Source organism: Coturnix japonica, chromosome 5 (genome assembly GCF_001577835.2).
Source record: "Coturnix japonica isolate 7356 chromosome 5, Coturnix japonica 2.1, whole genome shotgun sequence".
Classification (NCBI taxonomy): domain Eukaryota; kingdom Metazoa; phylum Chordata; class Aves; order Galliformes; family Phasianidae; genus Coturnix; species Coturnix japonica.
In genome coordinates, this window is record NC_029520.1 from 34,348,530 (window position 1) to 34,359,875 (window position 11,346).

An 11,346-nucleotide genomic window follows, 5' to 3' on the forward strand; every position below is an offset into this window, starting at 1 on the left:
GTGGAGCTGGTTTTCCCTCCTGAAGAGGGTGGGAAAGCTTACCAGAGAAGAGTTTAGATCTCTCTTCCTTGCAGTGCAACTGTTCTGTGTACAGTACGAGGGCTCTCAGTGAGCACTGAGCCCCAGGGTTCACTGTCACACAGGAGATGGCTCCTGGCTGGGGCTGAAAATAAAAGTGGCAGAGAGCAAGGCCAGTCCGTAGCTTGCAGTGAGCCCAGCCCGCTCCTCCTGTTCAACTCCTTATCCAGCCTCCCCCTGCAATGCTGGGCTGGGAGGTGAGACAAGGGAAGTGGGAAAAGTGCTCTGGGGTATGCACTGCTGGGGAGGTGGAAAGCATCTCATCAGAGATGTGCTGTGATTTATCCTGCAATGCTGTGTCCTCAACTAAGAACAGAGAGAGGGCAGCAGGCTACATTCAGCCCCAGCTGTAGAGGGAGCAAGATGCATTTCCCCTGTGTGGAAGGTCTTTGTTTGATTTTCTCCCCAAATTGCACAAGAATCTCATCACTGGTGTCTACACCAGACTTCTTATTATCAAGCACTGCAGCAGGAATAAGTGTCTAAAGTGAAGTTCCCTGCTGGTGACTGTACACAGGGCAGTAATCCCATGGTGTGTCTAACATCAGGACTGATTTCAGACCCCCCAGTGCACAAGGGGGCTGTGGCATGGCCCAGGCTTACCCCAAGGCTGGGGTGGAGAGGCCAGATGCTGCCCACAGCAAGAGTTCACAGGGTAGGCGCAGGATCATGAAACACTGAGACCAATTGGTGAGGAGCCTGATGACTAGTCCCTGTGGGCAAAGTTGTGCCTCCCCCCTCTTAAAATGCACTGAGCCCCCACACCCAGGAGCAGACCAGATCCAGGAGGCCCTGTTTTGAGGTAGGTCTTGCTCTGAAGAAAAAGCACTCCTAAGGCTGGATGAGCAGGAAAGGTGCCCCAGCCATGGGATTTAGATGATGGCCCAGCCATTGGCCAACCCACTGGCTGGGACTGGAAATCCTTGGTGGCTGCAGCCAGCAGCTGTCTCCATACCCTTGAGTCTCTGTGCTGCTTATTCCTCATCAGTAAGTCCCAGGGCGGTGACTAGGAGAATCCAGCATGAGATCCAGAGTGCAGGAGTGAGTGGTTCAGTGGGTGGTGGGAGGCCCAGAGCTCAGCTGGAGCTTTGGAATAGGCAAGGGTTTGGATAGAGATTTGGAAGAGGAAGGTCCTGGAGGAAGCTCTGGGCACTCTGAGCTTTAAGGAGGACACAGGGTGGAGCTGAGTTTGGAAGCTTAGAGATGCTGGAGAGACGTGCCTGGAGCACCCGCTGTTTGCACAGCCTCACATGATGCCACAGATGGACCCATTGTGTGTGCTGGAGTTAAGGAGGGGGATCCGGGGCCAGAGATTAGGCGGCAGGACAGAGATAGCAGGAAGGAAGGCTGCTCCAGGTGGGTGGCACAAACGTGAACAGGAGGTGAGATCGGGAAGAAGGCTGCCCTCATCTTGGTGCCTCCTGCAGACAAACTAGTAGGTTCTGGAGCCTCCATAGGTCTAGCGGTCTCGGGTTGGGACACATGTCCAATGGCCACAGCGTGATCTGCTCCAGACCTGGCACCCACGCAGTGGCATATGCTTTCACCATGCCAAGCACAAGGGCCAGGCAGGCATCAGCAGCCCAAGCGGGGACAGCTGCGCTACGTCCATCCGAGGTTGCTGCGGGGCAGCAGGACACCGTGGGGCACGGATGGCGGTGTGTGCTGCAGCATCCCGAGGTGTTCCGAGCCGGCTGCCGCAGAGGCTGGCGCCGCGGGCCCTTTAAGCGCCGCGGCGGCAGGACAATGGCCATTATCACTTTAGCTTTGGAAGTGACCCCCGTCCCGCTCCGCTTTCATCTGGGCCGGGGCGGCGGGGATGGCCCGCTTCCTGGCGGGGGAGGGGAGCCGAGCCCAGCCGAGCCCGGCGGGGAGGGGCGGCCCGGCCCGACCCGGCCCGGCGCCGCACGCGGCCGCCCGCTCCCGAGGGTCACTGCGGGGCTGGCACCGGGGCCGCGGCGGCGGCGGCTCCGCGCCGCTTCCTGCCGCCGCCCTTAAAGGTGCGGAGCGGCGGAGGGCGCGGGTGGGGTGCGACCTGTGGAGTCAGGTGAGTGCGGTCGGGGTTGCCCCGACGGCGGCTGCAGCTGTAGCAGCCGCCGCCTCCTTCCCGGCCTCCCTTCCTTTCCAGCGCGGGGCTCCTAGAGCCGTCCTGTCCCGCTCTGCTGCTCCCGGCGGGGCTCAGCGGCTCTCGTTCCCTGTGGCTGTGCGTCCCTTTGTCCCCCGGGCGACAGGGCGGGCTGTAACCCGGCCCGCTGGGCACGGAGCTCCGCTCCGGCCGCGCCGCAGGGCCACGCCGGGTGCTGCTGCTCCCTGGGAGAGCCCCGAGTGGCCGCAGAGCTGCCCACGTGTGTACCCGCGGAGCGGGGCTGTGTCTGTTGTCAGGTGCTGCTTGGGCGTAAGTTTCTCTTTCTAGGAGAATGTCCCTGGGCAGATGTAGTTGTGATGCTGTGGCCTGGGTTAGTCAGTCAGCGTTCATATATATGTTTTGTATTTTTTTCCTCTCTTGCTCTTCAAGTGTCTCCTCTTTCCTAGGGGTGGGAATGTGAGTGCTGGGAGCAGGCTTCTGGTGGAAGCCCTTGCTGCCATGGTAGCCTGAGAGCACAGCTGGGGCTCAGAAGGAGCTCTGTGAGCTGATGGGGCTCCAGCACTGCCCTGCTGGGTGCTGCCGGTCTCAGTCTCCTGGATTCCTGCTGGTGGGAGCGTATTGGGGCTGACCTGGGGAACTTGCACTACTGGATGCCACCAGCCCATCAGTTTAGGTGAGGGAACGTGATCTGCAAGTGCTTGCTTATCTGTTACAATGCAAAAGAGGCTGGGTTAGCTAAAACCTTTATCAGCGGGGGGAAAAATTCCCTTGGCTGTTCTTGGAGCTGAGATGGTTTGGGAAGTGCTTGTCTGTCATGTTCAGCAGGAGAAAAAGGGAAAAGCCCTCACTGAACAGCAGCTCCTCCATGTTGAGAGCGAAGGAGTTTACCCTGGCTGCTGTACATCCTCTGCTGCTGCCTTGCCTGGCCCCTTGCACACTAGCTCAGAGCTTATCTGTGATGCTTGAGCTGTGGCTTTTGCCTTAGGCTTGCCTGTGAGATTCTGCTGCTCCAGCTCCAGGCAGCAGGAGCTGGCAGTGACACTGAGGCTGTGGGGTATTACTTAAGAAAAGGATTCAATTCTGTGCCTCTAATTCTTATTTTCCACTCCTCGAGCTGTGAGGGAATGGGAAATGGACACCGGGCCATGAGGACCGGGTGCGTGCCTAGTGCTTTCTAGCCTATGCTGGCTCCTCATCCCCCAGGGAAAAACTTGTCTCGGCTCATTCAGCTTTCCTGAAGGCTTTAGGGCAATGTGGCCATGGAGAATGAGGGCCTGGGTGTACTGTGGCCCTCCCTGGCTGACTGCATCAAGGGACTTCTCTGCTCTTCACTGGAGGAGCAGAGTGAGAAACAGAAGGACTAGATGCTCTGCAAACACTTTAGCGATAGTTAGAACTTCAGTGTGTCAGCAGCATTGTGTTGGTTACAAATGTAAAACACAGCACCACAGGAGCTGCTGTGAACAGTATTAACTCTATCCCAGCCAGACCCAGCACACAACCCTATACTGACTTGGGCTGAGGATTCTGAGGGCAAGTCTGTGCCTTTGTTTCTCAGCTGTGTGCTGCTGTCTCCTGAATTGATTCTGTTGGGTGATTCCCCACAGCTGACCTCCATCATGCAGGAGCAGTGGAGGAGCTGGAGGCAGGGAGGGGAGCTGCCTTGGTTAATGGAAGGGTCAACAGCAGCACAGAGGCTCCCTGGGGTGAAGTGGCCTGGGTGTAGCAGTGTGATATGTGGCACCTTGTTCTACTTGCTGTTTGATCATGGCTGGGGCTGTAGATACTACAGCAATAGTAACAGGACTGAGAATAGGGAAAGGTCAGGCAGGACATCTGCTTTGCTCTGGACTGCTGCCTCTCCTGCCTGGCACTGCTGTTTTGCCATCTCCCTGAGGAGTTGTGAGTGCATAATGATACCTCTGAAGTGCTGTGGGAAGGTGAGTCTCCAGCTGGGATAGGAATGAGGCAGACTACAAAGTGATGCCCGATACGTGGGGGGTGTCACATGAATGAGCAGGACTATGCATGAGGAGAAAATGGACCAGAATGGGCTGCTCTGGGGGATGTGTTGTGAGCTGTGGGCAAGTGGGGGTTGCTGGAGTGAGGGGCTCAGGCTGGCTGGTGGCAAAACAGTGCTGGAAAGGGATCTACTGAAAGGGCTGGATTGTGGGGTAAAGACTGTAGCCCAGTGGGAACTCCGGGAGTGGCAGAAGCAGAACCATGTGAGTGTTAGGAGCGCTGACAAAGGAGAGGATGCAAGTTTGACTCCCTGTATTGTCTGAGTGGAAATTGGCTTGCAGGACTGGGACTTGCTGAAACTGGGAAGAGGAAGAGGGCTTCACACAGCCTCTGAACTGCCCACCCAGCTCTTGCCCCATCTACTCTTCTGTGCTGCCTCCTGCCTGGTAGGGCTTCTTTTGCTCCTTGTCTCTGCTGGCAGTGCTTCTCTGCTGAGCAGCAAGTGACACCTAGTGTCAGCGCAGGCAGCAGTAACCATGCCTGTATTGGCTCCAGCTGCTTCTCCCATCTCGGGTTTTGTGGTGACTTTTAGCTATATGTGATGGTTGCAGCAGCAGAGGCTTGCTTCAAGGGAGGGAGAAATCACTTTGTACCTTCTACTGGGCTGAACGCTTTGTAGTCTGGTCCCTCTGCACCTCTAACACAGCATTGCTCTGTCCCTGGTGAGATGACAAATGCTTTACCTCCAAGATTTTCTCATTGCTGACTGTAGGCACTGGCAGCAGGGCCCAAGCTGCAGGGGTGAGACTGGGTAGAAAACCAGTTGTGTGGGGCAGAGAGTGGCCCCATCTCCTTCCCTAATGGATGCAGTCATTGCTCAGTTTCACCCATCTATCCCAGGCACACATCTTTAGAAGCTGTGTGCCATACCTGCTGCCCGCAGGAGGTCACTGGAGAGCAAGCAGAGTTCATGTATCTGTCCCAAGTCTGCCTGGGGGGACCCAGGCTTTCTCCTTTGTCCTTGGGATGATGGCTGTGGGGAGAACAGGGACCTTTCCTCTATGCTCTTCCCCTTTCCTGACCTTCAGGAAAGAGCTGACCCTGGCAGTCTGGAGTGTGCCCTGCCTAGATCTCAAGTGACTTCTGCCTTTCTGCTGTCCTTCAGGATGATCCAGCGGCACCAGCTGGTGCAGTCTGTGCTGCAGGAGCTGCAAGAAGCCACCGAATGCTTTGGTCTGGAGGGCCTTGCCAGTGCTGCGTTGGAGGCAGAAAGGACCCTGTCATCTTTTCCCCTTCCTGGCTATGGCAGGAGGCAATTTCAAGAGGAGCTGGAAGTTGATCGAGTAGCCAGGAGCCTGTACCCTGAGGATGCTCCAAGTAACATGCTGCCCCTGGTTTGCAAAGGTGAGGGGAACCGCCTCTTTGAGGCAGCCAGTGTGCTGCTCTGGGGCAACCCCAGCCTCAGCCTGGAGCTGCAGGTGCGCACAGTGGTGGAGATGCTGCTGCACAAGCAGTACTACCTGAATGGCATGATTGACTCCAAGGTGATGCTGCAGGCTGCCCGTTACTCCCTCTGCACAGAGGAAACACCAGAGATGACCAGCCTACCCATGGCTATCCTGGAGGCTATCTTCGATGCAGATATCAAAGCTACCTGTTTTCCTGGCACCTTTGCCAATATGTGGCATGTCTATGCACTTGCCTCAGTGCTGCAGTGTAACATTTACTCAATCTATCCCATGAGCAACCTGAAGATCCGGCCATATTTCAACCGGCTCATCCGGCCCAGGAAGTGTGGCCCACGGACCTCCACTCTTCACATCATGTGGTCGGGGCAGCAACTCTCCAGGCAGGTCTTCAAAGCACAGTACTTTGTGGCTGTGGTTGGTCTGGAGGAGCTGGAGCCCACAATGCCTTCATCAGAGCCTCCTGTCCAGCCCATGAAGACCTTGGAGCTGCTGAACAGTGACCCCCAATTGACCTACTCCAACCTGCGTGACAGGTACAACATTACTAAGAGCACCTTCTACCGCTGGAAGCGCCAGTCTCGGGAACACCGGCAGAAAGCAGCTGCCAGGTTTGCAGCTAAACACTTCCTCCAGTCGTGCTTTCAAGAGGGCAACATTGTCCCGCTCCAGCACTTCCGACAAATGTTTCCAGAAATCTCCCGATCCACATACTATGCCTGGAAACATGAGATGCAGAGCACGGTCAATGGTGATGCCTCTGCTCTAGCTGAGGCCAATGGGCTGCAGGAGCTTCACAGGGAGGTCCCAAAGAAGTCTGATGTTAATGAGCCAATGAAGGCAGAAGCAAGCTTAAGGCCCCCGAGTCCTTCCCTAGACCCAGTCCAAGCAGGGATCTTCATGCGAGGAGCCAAATCCTACCTGGAGAAATGTATATCCATGAACACTCTGGTGCCTTACAGGTGCTTCAAGCACAGCTTCCCCGGCATCTCCAGGTCCACTTACTACAACTGGCGAAGAAAAGCAATCAAAGAGAACCCCAACTTCAAACCTTTCCAGCCTCCCTTGAATAACCAGAAACCTCTAGCCATAGAAAAGCCACTTCTGCAGCTGAAGCCAAGCAGCTTGCCTGCTAGGAAGAAGCTGAACGGAGATCAGTCGGCAACCAGGAGTCTCCTGCAGCTCAAGCCCTCCCTGTGCTGGAGGAAGCAGCTACGAGATGTGGCCCGGAGGCAGGTCCAGCAGTGGCAGCTGCCATTCAGCAAGTTTCGCCTGCGCTATCCAATGCTCTCCTCCACAACCTACTGGTTTTGGAAGAGTAGGAGCCAAGCATCTGGGCAACGTCGCCTTCCCAGCTCCAAGTGGCCACTGAACAGGGTTACTTCCCTGGCACCGCGGAGATCTGAGCCAAGTGTCAAACCCCAGCTCCACATGGAGGTAGCAGCCAAGCATCTGGACAAGTCAGCACCAGCCACTCCGTACAATGCCACCATTTCAGGCTACCCTGTGTCTGAGAGAGCCAACAGCCAAATGTTTGTGATGGATGTGATTGCCACCACCCAGTTCAAGGCACAAGCCAAGCTGTTCCTGCAGCAGCGCTTTGAGTCGAAGACCTTCCCCACCTACAAGGAGTTTAGTGCCCGTTTCCCCCTCACAGCCCGCTCCACCTACTACATGTGGAAGCGTGCCTTGCATGACGGGCTGACCCTTGTGGATGCATGAGGTCCACCTGGCTATGGTTCTCCATTGATGTGCCCTGCGACCCACAGGTGGGGTGTCCAGGTCAGGGCCAAGGTCAAACTTTTGGGTTGGTTTTCTTTTGTTTGTAGTCCCTGATTTTTCTTTTCTGTGTGGTTGAATTGGATATGAGAATGTCTACGCAGTGCCCACTCCTGGAGATGGAAGGAGTGGGAGGCAGGTACTGACTGCCCCAAAGGAGAGGGGCAAAGGGGTTTTGCTGCCTTTGCACTTGGGGAACAAGAAGGGGTCATAGGATTCTGTCAAACTTCTGGTGTATGCTGGTGGTAGAGGGTGTGAAGGCCTCTCTGCCCTGGGCATTTGTGTGAAGGAGTGATGGGGACATGCAGCACTCAGCACAGAGATGCCCAGCATCCCCTTGGTGAGAAGGAGGGGCTGGAGGAGTGCTCAGCACTGAGGGATAACATCTAACCTGTGCTTCTCCTTGTTAAGGAGGCTGAAGGCTTCACCTGGTGCTGCTTTGGCTTTGTGGCTTTTAATACTTGTCCCAGCTGCCCTGATTTCCCCTAGAGGGAACAGAGGCAGGTAGAGGGAAGGGGGGGTTGGTTTGTGTCCCTGGCGCAGTCTGTGCTGGGGCTCCCTTACCAAGCCAGAAGCTGGTGTCTTTTGTAGGCACTGAATCAGCTTTACAAGACTTTTCTGGTCATGTAGCAGTTACCTCTTTCACAGTCCTTTACTCTCTCAGGGCTGGCAGCTGCCTTATCTGTGTCTTTTCCCTAGTGCCTATGTGGACGTGTCTGCCTGCTGTGGGGCAGAGACCAGGTTCTGTGGGCCCAAAGTCTGCTTTCCCTGACTCATGCTACAAGTCCAGTGTGGTGTGGCTGTCACCTTACAGTGTGCCTGTGGCAGACATGGCTGTGTACACCCAACTCGTAAGAATTGAAAGCAATAAAAACTTTCACTCCCAGTCCTGTGTGGTTCCTCTCTTGTGCATGAGGGATCAGAATGGTCCTGTGGTACCCTTAGGCCCTAGTGATGTGGTGGAGCAGCACTGAGTGCCAGCAGGATCTCACCACCATTGATGCCCCTGGAAAATATTCTCTGTGGGGAGAATGAATACCAGTATACAGTGTGTGGTCTCATAGGAGGGGTCTGGGGTGGTGGGTGCTGTGGGAAGAGTCATTCAGGCCCCTGCAGTGAGGAGCAGGAAGATGGCGAGCAGTGCTTGTTGGTGCCACTGCAGAGAGCTCTGTGTGTCAGGAAGTAATTGGAGTAATTAGCTGCCAGTGATTTCTCACTAGAGAACTCCTCCAAGGGAGTAAGCTGGTAATTACTCTAGAATGATTATCTGTATCTCTGAACTGCTGGGGCTGGAGGTAGCTGCTCTTTATGGCAGCAGCAAGCTGTGAAGGTGCACAGGGTCTCTAGATCAAAGCTGTGTGCTCTCTCTACTGAACCTAGGGGACAGAGGATGGCTTGTGTGACCACCGAACTCAAGTCTCTTGGGTGGCCCTGAGCTGTGGGCAGCAGCAGGAGTGGAGCTGGGATTTATATCCAGCATGCTGTGGGTATGCAGGAAAGCCTGTGGGGACTTCCCAGCCCTCTGCAGGATAGAGGGATGGCTCATCTTTGTTACCATTGTCTGACTCCTCTCAAATGGAGATTATTGCCCACCTTACATCAACCTGCTGTTCAGTCATCTACTGTTATCTCGCAAAATGGTTGAGGGGCTCTCTTGAAGAGATCCAAGTATGATGCTCTCCTTGTCTTTAGCTGGGTTCCTGGATGGGGCATCACATAAAAAAATAATACTTTTCCTTCCAAGGAATTTTACACTTATGCATGTGACACAGTGGGCAGAAGGAGGCATTAAAGCACCAACCCCAGCCAAGGTGGAAATGAAAACAGTAAAAAGAGGTTGAAATGCAGAGACTGGGGCCCATGAAGCCTGTAGGGAGCAGCCCCTGCCACCTGACATACACAGTTCACATCTGTCATGCTGTGCCAGGCTGAGGTGGTGAGACTCTGCCTGGGTCACAGCTGTGTCACAGGGCAGGAGTTTGGTAGAAGTGGTTGGAGGACAGGGACAGCAATGCCACCCTGCCGTATCCCTGTCCTCAGGTAGGTAAGAGCACCATCCCACCTGGTGACAACACAAGCGGATGGAGCAAAGGCAGACGCCGGCTGACAGAGGCAGAGGATCATCCCTGCAGTAAAACTGAATAGTTACATGGTGAGTGCTCCTGTTAAACAGGGATGTTAAGTGTGGCAGCTAGCAGGGCAATAAGCCTGCCTAATAAACCATGCGACTCCAAATGACTTAATGAGCGGTAATGGCCTGCAGCTGGGAAGAGCTGGTCCACGTGCCACTCCTTGGCAGTGTGGGAGCTCTGCTATTGTGGCTGTGGTGGGCAGTGGTCTCTGCCTGGAAGCTGTCCTTCCTCTGGGCTCAAAAATCAGCAGTCTTGAAATTTAATGTGCAGCTAGCTTGGCAATTGGCTTTTTAGATGTGTTCTTCGTGATAGAAGTGATGTCTTTACAAAAGCTCCTGGATCCCTAGTGGTCCCCCTTACCTTCCCATTAGCAGAGCTGCCTTAGGCAGTCCTGCAGTGGGGCTTTGTTTGCCCCAGGCTCTTGCAGCTCCTGGGGCATGAGCAGCTCTTGGGCCTCACTGGAACCATGAGGAAGACATGCAGCTGCAGGACAGAGAAGCCAGTGCTGCCATTCAGATCCGAGCCAACAAACACAAAAACAATTAATTATTGAGAAAATATACGTGGGAAAGGGAGGACAAGATGAGGAGAAAAGGGGATTATCTGGATCAGTCCCCTGTGTAAGCCTCTCCATTCAACCCCTTTGCATTTCCCACTGCTTGATCCCATCCCAGCACCGCTGCTCTGGTCTGCTGAGTTGTCCAGTTGTGTTACTCCTATTATCTATTTCCATATCCTCCTGATTTTGTCTCATTAGCAAATGTCACCAATGCATCCCTCCCTTCAATGCCAACTTGCTAATGTAAATGTGGAAGTAGATCATTCCTCAAGCTGCTCCTCAAGGTCTTTGTCCTCAAGACAAACAGATCTTCTGCAATGTTAATAACCCATCTAAACTCATTATAGCTGTTTTGGACTAGCTATGGCTGACAGTGGTACCTGGCCAAAATCCAGGTGCTGCTGTTACTTTTCTAGACAGCAAGAGCACTGATGTGTCACATTCGTTTAGCACAGTCAATGTCTGGAAAATACATGAGTTTTGGAGAAGAACTCTGTGACAGTGCTGCAGAATAGTGTCCAACCATTCCCAAGCATCCCCCAACCTGGGCATTGCAGATACATGGAGGCAGAAGCAGAATGGGACAGCTCAGCCTCATGGAACATCCCCATGTTGATGATGGTGGAGGAGAGGTAATGAGCACCCTGCTCTCAGAGCTGATGCTGCTTTGGTTGGCTTTTATCCTGAAAATCTTCCACTAGGTCCCAGAGAGGTGGTGGCATGGCCATGGGCTGTGTGTGCCCTGCTGCAGGCTGTCTGTGGGGAGCCAAGGGGAGAGGGGAGGCTGCCTCAGGGATGTGCTGGGTTGCACTGTTCTTTTCCTTGATTATTATTATTTTTTTTTTTAAACAGGAATAGAAAATGTACCCAATCCCACTTAATGAGCTATTTCAACACTGAATTGCTGTGAAGGGAAAACACTGGCTGTGCCATTAAAAGAGGAGAAGGATGGACTCTGCTTGTTTTTCCCTCCAGCTCCTTCCTTGCCATCCCCAGAGGACACACGTGGGGTGGAAGAGGCAGTTTTGCCCCAAGGAAAGCAGTTGCTCCTGGGAAGGGGCTGTGTCTGCCCATACACATACAAGCCAGGTGGACACCCTGCACTGTGCCCTCTCTGGCCTTGTGGTGTCACCAGCCCAGAGCAAGGGACACAGGTGCTGGCAGGACCACAGTGCTGAGATGGTCACTTTTGAGCAGTGGGTCTGGGGGGCTGCAGGATCCTGCCCATGCAGTATGTTGGAGATAGGGGTGTCATGCAGAACCTGCTGCCTCTGTGGGGGAGGC

At 54.5% G+C, this 11,346-nt stretch overlaps 1 protein-coding gene across 1 annotated transcript; it reads left to right on the forward strand.

The window, feature by feature from the left end:
* The first annotated feature begins 2,040 nt into the window (after nt 1-2,040).
* Nucleotides 2,041-8,257, forward strand: VRTN (vertebrae development associated). Its single transcript, XM_015865236.2, has 2 exons — nt 2,041-2,125; nt 5,292-8,257. The coding sequence occupies exon 2, from the start codon at nt 5,293-5,295 to the stop codon at nt 7,312-7,314; it is 2,022 nt and encodes a 673-aa protein (XP_015720722.1). The 5' UTR covers nt 2,041-2,125; nt 5,292; the 3' UTR covers nt 7,315-8,257.
* The last annotated feature ends 3,089 nt before the right edge of the window (nt 8,258-11,346 follow it).

Bases quoted from the DNA above. Each gene is read 5' to 3' on its own strand.
- VRTN (XM_015865236.2), top strand. From the start codon at position 5,293: ATGATCCAGCGGCACCAGCTGGTGCAGTCTGTGCTGCAGGAGCTGCAA.